Below are 14,789 nucleotides of genomic sequence, written 5' to 3' on the forward strand. Positions count from 1 at the left end.
TATTGTGCAACTCAGAATTACAACTGGACTCAAAGTTTAGAGGATTATAATTACAATAACCCAATACATAGTTACAGTAAGTAAACAATAAGTACTTGTTTGAACTTTTGAGATAGGTGTTAAAAGTTATTTTATTTGTTTTCCAAAAAAACTCTGCATTATGCTGTAATTAGATAACAGTTTTTCCTTCTGCATTAAACTAAAGTTGAAAAAGCTTATCTAGAACATAAAATCAACTCAGGGGTACAAAAGCTGACTGGAAATAGTGTTTGCTCCTGATATTCTCTATATCTGTTTACCAGAAATATGTATTGCAGGGTTAATAAAATGCATGCTGTATTTCAGATGCATGCACTAATGAGGAGGATGCAGTATGTTAAAAGTTGCATAACCTTTGTTTATCTTAGTTGCATTCATCTCTACACTTACCCCAAACTCCTCCACCTCTTCTTCCTGTAAGCAAGAGCCATATACATTGAAGCATGTATTTGAACAGAAAAGCACAGGAAAAATATCACAGTTGAGAGTCAGGAAGAAAAAGATGTAGACAGGAAAGTATAGAAAAGAAAAAATTCTATCAGGCAAACATTCTTCTCAAACAATAACATACGGTTTTAACGGAATGTGGGAGAAGAGAACTCCTTACAATATTTTAATGAATATAGAAGAACATATTGTATGTTTTTATGTTTAACCTACAAATTTAAAGCCAAACTCCAGTTAACTTGTGGGAAATATTTAACATGAAAAATCAATTTTAGATGTTGCATCATCAAATTCAAAGTGCTTACCTGTTACTATTTACTTTTGAGAGACAGAATGAAACCTTTATATCTTTTAAAAAATTTCACATTGCATGAAATATAATGAAATTAATGGAATTTAATGCATTAGGATTGTAATTATAAGAAATATTAAGAAACAGGATCATTATAAATTTATATGTTTTTCATTTTGATTGCTTGTGGAAAAATATGTTATTTGACAAATTTATTCTAAAGAATGAGAAGCTTTGTTCTAATTAGTAATGAACTTGTCAAAGTATTTGCGTGAGAACTAAATTTTTTTTGTTCATTTGTCTTTTTAATCAAAAATGTTTTATTGGAGTTTTCATAACAGAGGGAACTGATTGACTATACAATAGAAACAATGGGTTTCAGAGTAGCAGCCGTGTTAGTCTGTATTTGCAAAAAGAAAAGGAGTACTTGTGGCACCTGTGTGTCACATTCATCAATGCATCCGATGAAGTAAGCTGTAGCTCACGAAAGCTTATGCTCTAATAAATTTGTTAGTCTCTAAGATGCGACAAGTACTCCTTTTCTTGTTGCGAACAGAAACAATGAAACTGACTATAAATTTAAAAAAAAAAAAAAAAAAAGGACTTTTTCCCCTTCTAATCACAGGTGCTACTTAGAACAATAGTAGACAAAGCATTTTATGAGAGCATTGCATTTGAGGTGCCCTTTAAGATGCATATTGGAAGTTTAAAGGTGAACTATTTATTTGATAGTCATTCAATGTAACTATTAGACTCCACTGTCTCCTGTGAAGCATTTAAAGTAAAGATAGATTTTTAGACAGAACTGATCTGTAAATATGTTCTACCTATATAACTGTAATGGTTTCTGATGAGCCACTGTAATTCATCAAATGAATATTTTACGCATTTCATTTTAAATGTGAACTTTTTGCTTGTATAATCTATATTGGCATGAAAGCGAGATCCTTCTCTGAAAAGTGACCATGCTAAAACAACATTGTGGTATACCACAATTGTAGCTCAATAATTACATACCAAATTTGCTCACATTACAAGTAAAATGGTGCTTTTTCTAACTACCAGCCCTGAAAAATCACCATGTGAACTGAATACCAAGTTAGGTTCCTTCTGGCTAACGCCTTGTCTACACTGTCACTTTACAGTGCTACAACTTTCTCACTCAGGGGTGTGAAAAAACACCCCCCTAAACCCTGCAAGTTTCAGCACTGTAAAGTGGCAGTGTAGACAGTGCACCAGCGCTGGGAGCCCAGCGCCCAGCGCTGGTAGCTACTCCCCTCATGGGCACACAGAATGTATATTTACATGGATCTTGAGGCTCTAACATCTTGCACACCTGACATGGAATAGCTGCTGCTTCTTTTTCAGTCAATAGACTACAAGTAGCCTCATGTCTTGTCCAAGATTGGAGGTTCTACTGTGCACTCCATCTGCATACAGATTATAGTAGGGTGTACGCAGGTGTAGTGATATTTGTCTGTGATGCATAATAAAATAAATAATGTTTGTATTAACATACCCTAAAGTATTATGAAAAATAAATAGGAATATTTCCATTTTAAAACCATAGTAAAATATATTCCTTAATCTTATAAATCCCCTTTGATACAGATTTCACTCTAATGATAAATGTTAATGATAATGAAATCATAATGGAACATAAACACGTGTTCATGCACACAAACCCACACTCTTCCCACTATATAAGAGATATCTTTAATCCTACTTTCTTGTTTAATTGCACACCTTTGTCTGAACATTACAGCTGGATCCATGTTAGCAGAGGTCATTCTGACAACTTGCCGAATTTCTTTGGCAATCATTCTGAGTTTCTCAAAATTTACCAGGCCATCCACTTTTGAATCATTTCCTGTGCAATGAAATATGTAGAACAAATATAAGCAATATTCAGTACTTTTCTAAGGCTGACATGTTATTTGTCTCCCAAAATATCACCCTTCAGCAGATGTCAAAAGCTTTTAATTCAAGTATCAGTCAAAACCAGGAAGTAGCATAGTGGCAGAATACGGATGCCAGTCAGGCCCACTCAATGTAGATAGGAATGCTCACTCTGCCCTTGTTAATCAAATTCTAAAGTGGCAGCTGTCAGTAGAGGGAAAATGGAACAATTTGACTATGCACAGATTTATTTTCATATGTTAAAATGGTGCAAATATGAAACGGACAACATTTACCCTTTTAAATTAGTTCAAACAATTCTGAGACAACAGATCTGAAAACTTGGCATATTTAGAACCCTTTAATCTTTACTAACGATGAATGGAAAACTGTTAAAAAGGAAAGTGTTTTAAACAAAGAGAAATATTTTAAAGCAAAAGTAACCCTCTGCAAGCCACTACATGAAACCTACTCTGCAAATACTGAAATGATGAGTTTTTATGACAGAAATATATCTGAAGTGTTCTGAACATTGTTTACTACAGTCAAAAGCTCTTCTATCATAACCTTGGAGGTAGTTAATGAAGATTAAGTGCAGTTTTTAAAATATTCAATATCTCCACTGAATTTTTAATTTTTGTCTAGGATCTGCCTCCTCTATTATGTATTCTGCATTCTATTTCATTTTAATCAAGAGGAGACTACACCATGCATTATATTACATACAAAAAAAAAAGTAAAATTTGGAACACTGGACACAAAAGAAGAAAGGATTAAGATATTATTCTATGTTTTGATTTATTACTTCTTGACATAGGGAGTTACCTTCATGTAGAAATGTAATATCCTTCTTGACAACAGGAAACAGTGGGATAATTGGAGGCTGCATGCTCTGACTGCTAAGAATGTTGCGGTACTTTGCCATGTTTCGAGATGGATCAAAAAGATCTTGAAGGTCTCTAAGGTGCTTTTCATACTTGCTTGGTAGCTTTTCCCAGGTACCTCTGAGTCGTGCTACTGGTGCCAGATTTAGCCCACTGTAAAAGATAATTTTTTCCCATTAACAGCTATTAAATGGGGACTATGGCATTTAATAAGGTGGTTAAGACTTCCCTTTAAAAAAAAAAAGAAAAAAAAAAGAAAATGGATTTTTAAAAGCCTTTAAATCTGGGTATTTGCCACACTGCTGCCAAATAAGTTACCAATAAGTCACTGCTGGGCACTGTCCTGAACACTGAGAATGGGGACATGAAAACTATGACAACACTTTCATAGTCATAGTACACCAAATTAAAAATATAGTTCCAAGACAAATCTATTACCTGTGCTCAGCTAAGTTAACAACCATTTTCTGACCGTGAGATTCTATAGCAAAGAAAGGATATCAAGAGTGAAAAGTTAATGAAGTGATTAGGAGGTACAGTTACAGTAAGACGGCAAGAGGAGTGAGCAGCACATTCATTACAAACACAAGTGGGGAGAATTTTAAGAGGAACAGATTGGGAGCCTTTATAATTGGTAGTGTTGATCTGCAAATTAGTGAAAGAGTTAGATATTTCAAAAAACTTGTTACATCTGACTTTTTTTAAGCATTGTCACATGCACCAAACATTACAGACAGGTGCACATTTTATAAATCAAATTAAAAATCTTCATCCACTAAGTTAAAGTTGCATAAGAATCATATAGTCATTAGATTAATGACTTTTGTTCATCAGTACTTTGGATCCTTATGGAGTTTCCGAATAGCAAGCTGCGTTCTATTCTGCACCATGCATCAGCAAAATTATTCAGGTTTCAGAGTAGCAGCCGTGTTAGTCTGTATTCGCAAAAAGAAAAGGAGTACTTGTGGCACCTTAGAGACTAACAAATTTATTAGAGCATAAGCTTTCGTGAGCTACAGCTCACGAAAGCTTATGCTCTAATAAATGTTAGTCTCTAAGGTGCCACAAGTACTCCTTTTCTTTTTGCAAAATTATTCAGTGAATTCTGATTCTCCAGAATCTTTATTATAGATGGGTTAAGAAGCAGAACACACACAGCTTGATATTCAGATTGCCAATAGTGCAAATACAACCAGCCATTAGAAAAATCTTGCTTTGATATGTACACTGAACAAACCGGAAGACGGAAGGGAGGAAAGGAGGAAAAGGTCATTTATACTAAGTAGAATTACTTTAAAAAAATTATAGCTACTAAAAAAGATAGCTTGTCCATCATCCTCTCTCACACCCCTACTTTCTATGGGAAGTTTCTTTCAGTAGATAATAGATTTGGGTTCCAAGCCAACCAATTGCGCTCTCTGTCCATATTATTAGCTGGGTAGGTAGATCAGTTAAATCAAGCTGCACCCCTTATTTTTCTACTCAGTCACAACCGGCTTGCTTATGTTTGCAACCCAAAACAAGACCTATGATTTTAACATTTACACTGCATAGATTAGCAATACAGAACAGTCCGTATTAGATTATGTTGCACTTAAATCACTAAACTAAGATTTGCTGTTATTGATCAGGACACTGCTCTATGAAACCAAAACAACTGTCCTTTCTGAAAGGGAGCAAAAAAATAAGCCTCTTTTTAATATGACATGATAGGGATTAGATATCATTTTGCTTTATTACATTTAGTCTATGCTACCACAGAAAGCAAGAAATGAAGATTAATTTTCTGCTGATGAGTAAGTTTATGTCTCATTTTCTTTTGAAATATAACAACTGAAATTTTGAAGAGTCCCCCCCCCGCCCCCGATAAAATCATCACAGTGCTTATCCACTATCCACTATCCTTAGAGGCAGAGTAGGGTGAGGGGGTAGAGTTGCTTAAAGGGCAGCCACAAGGACGCCTTGGGACTGAAAGAGACAATTTATTCTTGAGGGGGAATACAAAGAGGAAATGCACCTGCTGTGCTCCCTTAGGAGGGTGCATCATGAGCTCCCTGGTGTAACCAGCCAGATGCAGTGGCTGTTGGTGTGCAGGATTGGCCATGGTCCTTTCCTCCTGTTGCCTCTTTAGGGGAAGTTGTGCCTCAAAGAGACCAAGGATAGCAATCATAACTGGCCTTATTCTAGGGACAAACTGAGAGAAAGGCTCCTTGCATTCTGATTCCTTTCCTTGTGTGTGCTCATTCAATCCCAGTTACAACCTGACCTTTAATATGTTATCAGGACATTTTCCAGCCCCACCAAAAAACTAATGACCACGACATGTCAAAATCAGTTGAACTGATTTTTTCTTTTGTTTATCAGATAATTTGGCAGCCCTACAGAGAAAAAAAAAATCCACAAAATGCATTTGTCTACTCCTTAGCATGATTACCACATTAAATCTTTTGAATGTGAATATAATATTTTCAATTTGAGAGGTTAAACATCACAGATAATAATGTTCCAACTGTAATAAGGTTTTCCATGATAAAACTTTTTTAAACCTTCCATTATAATGCAACAGTCAAATAAAATCAATGAAGTAATTTAATCCTCTTAGTGCTGTATTTTCCCCCAGGAATGTACATTTAGGAAAACAAGTAAAGTGTTTCTTTTGCCATTAACCCTAATTTGGCAGCACATGGTTTCATGCTGCCTCTTAGGATTTATAACATACATAAAATAAGGGAAGAAAAGCTTGAGCAGGGATTGTGTCCTCTGCCAAATCAATTTTTGAGAGGATTTAGTTTTATAGGAGTACTTAATATAGAGAACTAGTAAGGGCAATGTTCTGAGCCACTACTGGGATGGTTTGAAGTAGCAGGACATATATTTGACTATATGGACCTTAGGAAATGCATGACAATTTTAGTTTCACTAAAGCCCATTAGAATGAAATGATTTGGAAACTCAGTCTAAGATTACCGCTCTATAAATCAAAGATAAAAGGAAATGGATTTTAATAACATGCAGTTATGTAATTCACCATTGTAGTGATTAGTGGAATAAAAAAGTTGTTAGAAATATTGTTTAATCCAAGTTCAAAGTTGTATAAATATCAGATTCAAAAAGCATCAAAACTGGTTAATTTTAATCTAAATACAAAAAAGGCACAATTTCCCCCTCATACTATTGCCAAATCATTTGCATATCAGTTAAATCATGGTCTTCTTATAAACAAAAGCTATCAGTCATAACAATGTGCCCTCCAAACAGACACATGCAGAAATAACTATACTAAGAGAAGGAAGGCATCATCTAGACACAGCATGCCAAATAGGTTACTTGTGGCACAGCCTAAAAAAGGGCAAGTTTCCTTAAAAATAAGGGTAAAAACAAAGGCTGATTTCTCGAACAAGACTTCAATCCTAGAGGGCCTGATGAAGACAAAATATAATGAGGGAGAGTAACTCCTATCCATGAGAAACTAGGCATTAGGAAATGGAAATGAGGGTATCTATTTCTGCATATCTACATGCACAGTACAGATCTCTTTGGGATTAGCTTCACATATGGATAGCCCTGAATAAAACAGAATCACACATGTTTGGTAAATCAGGCTAAGGGAATTAAAGTGTGGAAAATATTCAAATATCATAATTCTCAGAAATAGTATTAGTGTTGATTGGCTGAAAAATAAGTCCAGATAGACATATTGTGAAGAACTGTCTTTTTGACAAATGATGGTGTCTAAGCAATTGAGAACAGGACATTTGTTTGGCTCAGATTATTCAAGTCAATGAAGTTGCAATATACAAAAATTATGTAACTGCCTTATCTCTGGTTTCTTTCAAATACACAGGGAGAAAGTAATGATAAGTGAGAAAAGGGGGGAAAAGAAGTATGCTCAAAAACCCACAGTACTCAGGAATCAGAGAAGCAGAGCAACAAATGAAAACAGCAGCAATAATCAGCAGGTTTTTAAGGTTTATAAACCAAAAACAGGACTTGTCCAAACACACACTCTCCTTTCCTTATCCTAATGGACAGGAAAGAACACACAGGTAACAGTTAAGGAGCAATGACAAAAACCACAATACAAACACTTTAAAAAAAATTGAGAGTAAGGGGCGGGGGGGAATGTAGTGAAATTATACCTTTGTGTAAAGTCTGGTATGCTGTGCAACCTGAAAATTTGTTTTAAAATACACTGTACCCCACAAGTTGTCAGACTGAATATTTTCTTTTCTTCCCTACAATGGAAGTTATTAAAATTGTATCTGATGCCACAATCATATTCAGTTCTAATTTAATATGAGTAAAAAATATAAAATTCAGATGATCAATATCTGCCAAAATAATAGTACTTTACCTTATAACAGCAAACATGGAATTGAAGTTCTTGCATTCTCGACAGTGTAGGGCAATTTTAATGAAATGCTTAACAATCTTCATTCTTTTGAGCTGGTTGGGCTCTGTTAAAATTTCTGAGGCAACCCAGAATGTCTCTTGGTTAATAACATCCTCAAACTGTTTCAGGTGAGCATTTCCTGTTTTGGAATCCATCTTATAGAGGTCATCGATGTATTCAGTAGGCTCAATATTGCGAAATAATTCAAAGTCCCTCATTGATAGCTGAGTAGCCACCTCAATGGTGCTCAGCTGGAGAAGAGAAATCTGACTCTCTCTAAGCAGCTCCTGGGCATCCTCATCAGAGCACAACGTCTCTGTTTCCATATTGTTTTTCAGATAATACCTAAAGGTAAATTGTATTATAATAATAAACTTTAGAGCAGCTTTCCTCTGACATTCTGAAAATACTTTACATACAATTGAGTTTAACATCACCCCTTGATGCCTCGACATTATCCCACTTGACAGATGTACCAACTAGTGAGCTTATCTATAATGGACATGCCTAGCACCTAATAGTGAGAGGCAATTTGGGAATGGAACTCAGGTGAGTTCCAACTCTCAGCTTCTTACTCTACCCACTGCACAACGCTGTCATTACTAAAGTAAAAAAGTTCAATATATTATGTGACCCTTTTAAATATTTTCTTCCTCTTCATTAATCACTGATTTCTATATACTAGCCTGCAATTGTGTAGATAATAGGCTTGCCCTTCAGCAAAAAGTCAGTAGCTTGTCTATTTGCAAATGCAGCAGTAAATTCACATTTTGAATGGCTCTGGATCCTGAGAAATATTTGAAATCTTGATGTAAATGTATTTTCCCATTTTTGATAGAAAAATTAGCATAATATATTAACATGTACATGAAGAACACAGTACTCAGGAAATGAAAAGGCATGTAAGAATATCACTTTCATAGTCCAACGGAGATCACTTACAAATATAGAAATGACTCTCCTTCATAAATTCTCTGTTGCCTTGTAATGAGAATTGAACAGAATTTTCTACATTCTAACACATCTTCTGGCCTGGATCAGATCATGAGGCAATGTGCTAAAGCCCTTACTGTCTGTGAGACAACTCACAAAGGTTTGCATAAAAGCTGATGCATGTGTCTTAAGTTAATATCAACTAGCTGTAATATTATATTTTAGAAAAAGAAAGGTTTCAGAGTAGCAACCGTGTTAGTCTGTATTCGCAAAAAGAAAAGGAGTACTTGTGGCACCTTAGAGACAACAAATTTATTTGAGCATAAGCTTTCGTGAGCTACAGCTCACTTCATCGGATGCATTTGGTGGAATGCATCCGATGAAGTGAGCTGTAGCTCACAAAAGCTTATGCTCAAATAAATTTGTTAGTCTCTAAGGTGCCACAAATACTCCTTTTTTAGAAAAAGGAGTTAGCGTATCTTTTAATTAGAAGGTAAATATGGTAACCATCAACAGAGTATATAAATTATTCCTTTTTAATGTAAACCATTGTATATCTTGTACTGATCTTCTGAATTGAGTTATCTAGTGACTGAACTTATTTCAAAACTTTTTTAAACACTGAAATTCATCCGCCATGTATTATTCAGATACTATATTTTTCTAAAAGTCAGATATCCAACTACCACTTGTCATGAATCTCTCTTTCTTTAGAGTGATGGATAACACCACTCCAGTGACTAAAAATATTTGTAGGAACTCACGTTCCTACATCCACGGTGAAAGTGTTTTTTGTAACAGAGAGCGTAGCAAGTTTATGACCGTCCCTTAAACTCAGTTTGAGAGCTCTGAAAAAGTTGTTGTGGCCAGGAAAGCATTCTTGCAAGCTCCTGAGACAACTAGACAAGAGAGTTCTCAGAGCTATTGGCATTTCTGGAGGAAAAATCTTAGCAAAACATACTTAGCACGGGTAGGAAGCCTTCCTTCTAGTGCTGATTAATGGCACTGGAATTCAGTGCAAGTATACAATTTTACAAATGGACAGCATCAGAGATTATAAGTACCAGAATGCGAGGAATAAATTCTCATCAACTTCAGGTGGAAATGATCTCTCTTCCCCACTCCAAGAAAGCCTGAGATTATAATTATGTGCTGAGTGGATGCATAAAATATTTTTTCTGCCATAAAAGCAGGAAAAGAGCAGACAGGTCAAATAAGCACAGCAAACAGAAAACACTATAATTACATTTTAAAATAATTGAGCTTATTTGCACATAGCTTAGGGCAGCAATTCTGTTATAATATTTGTGTACACTGAAATAAATGTTTACATCTTTAGCAGTTCTCAGTAATATAAGAGATAATTCTAGACTTTCTTCTCCAGTTTTAACTGGGACACTGTTCTCTGATATTTCTTTCAATATGCTTCACTTTTAAAGACAGAGTCAAACAAAACAAATACAATTTTACCTTCCATTGAGCTGGATTCTGTCTGCTAATTTGGAGAACTGATCTGGAAGCCTTCTCTGTTTGATGACTCCCTCAGGACTAACAGACACCTCACAGAGAGAGTAAGTTTCTGGGGCTCCTATCAAGTTGAATTCGTGCACTGCATGACTCACAACTTCTTTTGCTGTAGTGTCTTTGCTTATTATAATGTAACAGCTTTGTTGATCTGCTTTGAAAACTCTTATAACTTGATCTGGAATATCTAAATTTAAAGAAAAACACCTTTAAAATGTAAAACTGCTACTTCCCGTGAAAGGATAAAAAAGTATTCATCTGTCAGTGGAATTCACCTGTCAGGGTGGGAAAATACCTAGGTCTTGATAAAAAGTAAATTCTCAATAAAATATTTGTTCTCTTTTCTAAAAATCCATCCTGTTTTTTCCACAATTAAGAAAAATTACTTTCACAGAATTCAGTGTTGCAGCTTTGTCAGTACCAGTGAAACAAGCTGGTTGAGAGAATGTCTTTTATTGAACCAACTTGTGATGGTGAGACAGAGCTCTTCCTCAGATCTGGGAAAGTTACTCAGAATGTTGCTGGTAAATACAAGGTCGAACAAATAGTTTAGCATGAATAGTTAGCACATATTCTAAGGGCCCGTTCAAGATGAAGTCCCTTTTTCCAGAGGAAAAGAATAGTAATTTATTATTTGATACCAGTAACCTTTCCCAGATGGAAGAAAAAGTAGCCCTGCAGCAGCTGCGGACGAAACAAGGTACTAAGAAAATGGGGGCCTAAATCACATAGTGAATTAAAACTGATTCTACCAACTTTTTCACTACGAGTCTATGTATTTATTTCTATAGTAAAAGCCGCCTCAGTCATATTGATGAATGGTGGACAGCTAAAGGTTAGATTTCCCATATGGGTGGGGGTAGGTACTGAGAAAGAACTGTTAGATAAAAGTAAAAATAAATAATTTTTATGTAAGTATTAATTTGAATTGGAAAAGCTGAGAACGAACAGGGTAAATATATTAGGAAAAAGTGCATACGTTGATAAGAAGAATCAGAAACCAACAAAGGGTCGTCTATTGATAACCCTCAAAGGAGTAATGAAACCTTACAAAACAATCTACCTGTACTGAATAAACAAGCATTATAATGTCTGATTCTTACTAACAGTATCTGATGTAAAAATACCTACAAATTCAATATTTAAAGCAAACAATTTTGATGACATTTTGAAAATTTTACCAAGAAACTTATCTTGATATACCTGTTAAAATCTACAAAATACACAAGTTGGAATCTATAAATAGGAATGCACATTTTTAAAAATTTTACTACTTTATTTTGCCAGTCCCAAAGAGAGACATACTGATGCCAACCACTTTGGTTTGGGTTCTGTTGCCGGTTTTTCTGTTTGTTTAAATGTAAATAGTATTTTTAAAAATCTATTTTCCCATTCATGATTCAATTTGTGATTATAATAGAAAAAAAAGTGGGCATTCAAGTTGACAAACAAAAAGTTTTATTACAAAAAAAATCAAACATACCACCACCACACAGCCCTTAGCACTTTTCATCAGTAGATCTTCAAGTGCTTTACAGAGGAGGTCAGTAGCATTATCCCCTTTTTACAGATGAGGAAACTGAGGCACAGAGTGGGGAAGTGACTTGCCCAAAGTCACCCAGTAGGCCAGTGAAATAGAATCCATGTCTCCTGAGTCTCAGTTCAGTGCTTTACCCACTAAGCAACACCACCTCCCCCACAAAATAAATAGCTGGTTTAGTTAAAAATGGGTTACAGGGCATGCAAATGTCCAATAAGCAACAAAGTAATCCTAATAATAAAGTTTATGATGCAAATAAAAAATTGTAAACAAATATTGGCAATTTAAAACTATGTTCATTTCAACAGACAAGACATGCAATACAAAGAAGTTTAGGCTGGCAGAATTCAGAATACTTACAGTAAAAACCAACAGCTGCAGGCAGCAAAAACAAAAATAAATCCATTTATGTAAACATAAAATCCACAGATTACAAGAATAATCAATAGTCAAATTAATGTAATAAGCTGATCTGCCAAAAAGATATTTTAGACTTCCTTACATTCAAAAATGACTTTGCACATGAATATTATTAAACTGAATACTGGTTAAGAAAGATTAACTTGCCACAGCTAATGACTATGTAAAATCCTATACCAATGTTAAATCAAGATTTTTAGAAAAAAGTGTGTTTGCTACATGTAGAAAGACAATGAATTTGTAACAAGAAGGAAAGTGATTTGTCATGGATATTTATGTAGAAGATAAGTATATATGCACATCTATTTTACAAGAGAAGTTATGAAGATAAAGATATGTTACACTTACTAAATCTTAGCCAAAAGGCAGTTTAATGAATGTATAATTATCCTTAGAATTTACATATAGAATAAGGAAACACATGATTCTGGCTTGACATGTTTACAGGCAGCTGCATATGATCAACATTTGCCTCCTGCAGCCACTCCATTCCTATAACAGCAGCAGCAACAGAGAGGCATAAGTAATAAAACTGAAAAGTTTATTTTTCGTTTTCAAAAATATATTTGAATGAATGAAATGCTCATTAAGGTGTGGGACCAATAACACTAGCTCGGTACCTACAGGTCCCACCCTTACCCGATATGCTTTCGGAGTGTTTTTTCATGGACTTAACTGAACTGAACTGAAGCTATGGTACGAGGGGCACAGGCATTGGGAGGAGATGGTAAAGAAGTGGTGAGGGAGCAGAAAAGGCCAAGCCACTCTCACTAAAATAGTGGTAGAGCTCTCTAAATGGGAGGGCACTTGAGATGGCAGGTTCTGCTTTTGTTTGGAGAGAAAGAGCGAGCTCTCAAGTTATGGCAAAGGAGACCTGGCATGCAGGCTTAAGAGGTGAGGCTCTTTTTTGAGTTTTGTTGTTTCTCTCCAGTTTGGGACCTGATAGGGCCATGGCAGGAACAGGTGAGTACAGTTGACTGCCAGTAGAAGGTATAGTTTTCCCCAAAATTGGTACATTTAGTAAAAGTTGCAAATAAAGCTTAAAAGTAAGCTAACGCTGTGGAGCCTTTATTCGCTGTGGCAATGTCATTGTAAACACTATATAAATGGTAGGAACCAGTAAATAAAATTGTAGTTTTGTAAATTAGCTTTATATTTGGTTTTACTAAAATAGGTAAACACTCAGAATCTCTGTATAATGATTTGTAAATAGACCTTGCTACATCAACTAATATATTCTCAGACTGAGTGCTGCAGTGGGTTGCAGAGTTCATTACACATACACAACATAGAAAAATGTATTATTTTACCTGAAGGATTAGTAAAATCCAGCATGCTGGTTGTAGGCTGCAACAGATCAGGACTACTTGATGAGAGTGTTCCAGGGATAGGCATTATGGCCAGACTGTGTCTGCATTGCCTTGTTCCAACAATACTGTCATCCTGTGACTGGCTTACGCTGCCATCACTGTAAAATAGTTTTAAAAATTACCTACATTTAGCCCATACAAAAGTAAAAATCATCTCTCCTCTGTAGGTGCAATGATGCAAAACAAGAACCTTCTCTAAGTCAGAGCTTCCTCAACAACAATCTGATGCACAACACAAGATCAAACATATTAAAACACAGTACATTCCAGAAAAAAAAATCCTTGTGATCTCAACACAGAATAAATCTGTCCTTTTGGTTTAATTTAACTTCATTTCTTAATTGATTACTTTTGAACATTACCAAAATTCTGCAAAAAAGAGTAAAAACATTAGGGTGAGACTTCAGTGCAAAGAAATGTTTGGAGGTAAAAGCACTATAGCTCCAAACAAGCTACAATGTAACACACCTTATAAAATTATACAATACATAAGTACTTACATATTTGTATCTGACATACTAGCTTGGTGATATATAAAGAATATACATTGTAGGCTAAGGCATTCATGCCCATTTACAGTATCACCAGTGGGATGGTGAAAGTATTGCTCAGCACAGCGTAAAACACTGTAGAAATTTCCATATGGCTGGCCCTACACACTTCATATGAACAATGCAGCTGATTATGCCTTTACTAGCCATGGCCAAATGTTTTAATCTTTTTTATTATAAAAATTAGGACTATCTTGAATAATTGCACTGTTAAACAATAATAGAATACCATTTATTTTAATATTTTTTGATGTTTTCTACATTTTCAAATACATTGATTTCAATTACAACACAGAATACAAAGTGTACAGTGCTCACTTCATATTTATTTTGGATTACAAGTATTTGCACAGTATAAAAACAAACGAAAAAATAGTGTTTTTCAATTCACCTAATGCAAGTACTGTAGTGCAATCTATTAGCATGAAAGTTGAACTTACAAATGTAGAGTTATGTACATAACCCCCTACATTTAAAAATAAAATAATCATAGAATC

At 35.0% G+C, this 14,789-nt stretch overlaps 1 protein-coding gene across 16 annotated transcripts in view; it reads right to left on the reverse strand.

The window, feature by feature from the left end:
• The window catches only part of RAPGEF6 (Rap guanine nucleotide exchange factor 6), a 247,086-nt gene that overhangs the window by 35,560 nt on the left and 196,737 nt on the right, over positions 1-14,789 (reverse strand). For 7 of the 16 annotated variants that reach the window (XM_043491153.1, XM_038413806.2, XM_043491149.1 and 4 more), the window contains 7 exons: positions 13,682-13,839; positions 12,312-12,326; positions 10,358-10,598; positions 7,916-8,299; positions 3,503-3,714; positions 2,525-2,648; positions 430-453 (listed from right to left, as the gene is read on the reverse strand). In XM_043491153.1, the coding sequence (XP_043347088.1) occupies positions 430-453; positions 2,525-2,648; positions 3,503-3,714; positions 7,916-8,299; positions 10,358-10,598; positions 12,312-12,326; positions 13,682-13,839 (1,158 nt within the window). The remainder of the gene's footprint in view (positions 1-429; positions 454-2,524; positions 2,649-3,502; positions 3,715-7,915; positions 8,300-10,357; positions 10,599-12,311; positions 12,327-13,681; positions 13,840-14,789) is intronic. The other 9 variants (XM_043491154.1, XM_038413807.2, XM_043491150.1 and 6 more) reach the window with 3 other exon arrangements.

Source organism: Dermochelys coriacea, chromosome 8, assembly GCF_009764565.3.
Source record: "Dermochelys coriacea isolate rDerCor1 chromosome 8, rDerCor1.pri.v4, whole genome shotgun sequence".
NCBI classification, from domain to species: Eukaryota; Metazoa; Chordata; order Testudines; family Dermochelyidae; genus Dermochelys; species Dermochelys coriacea.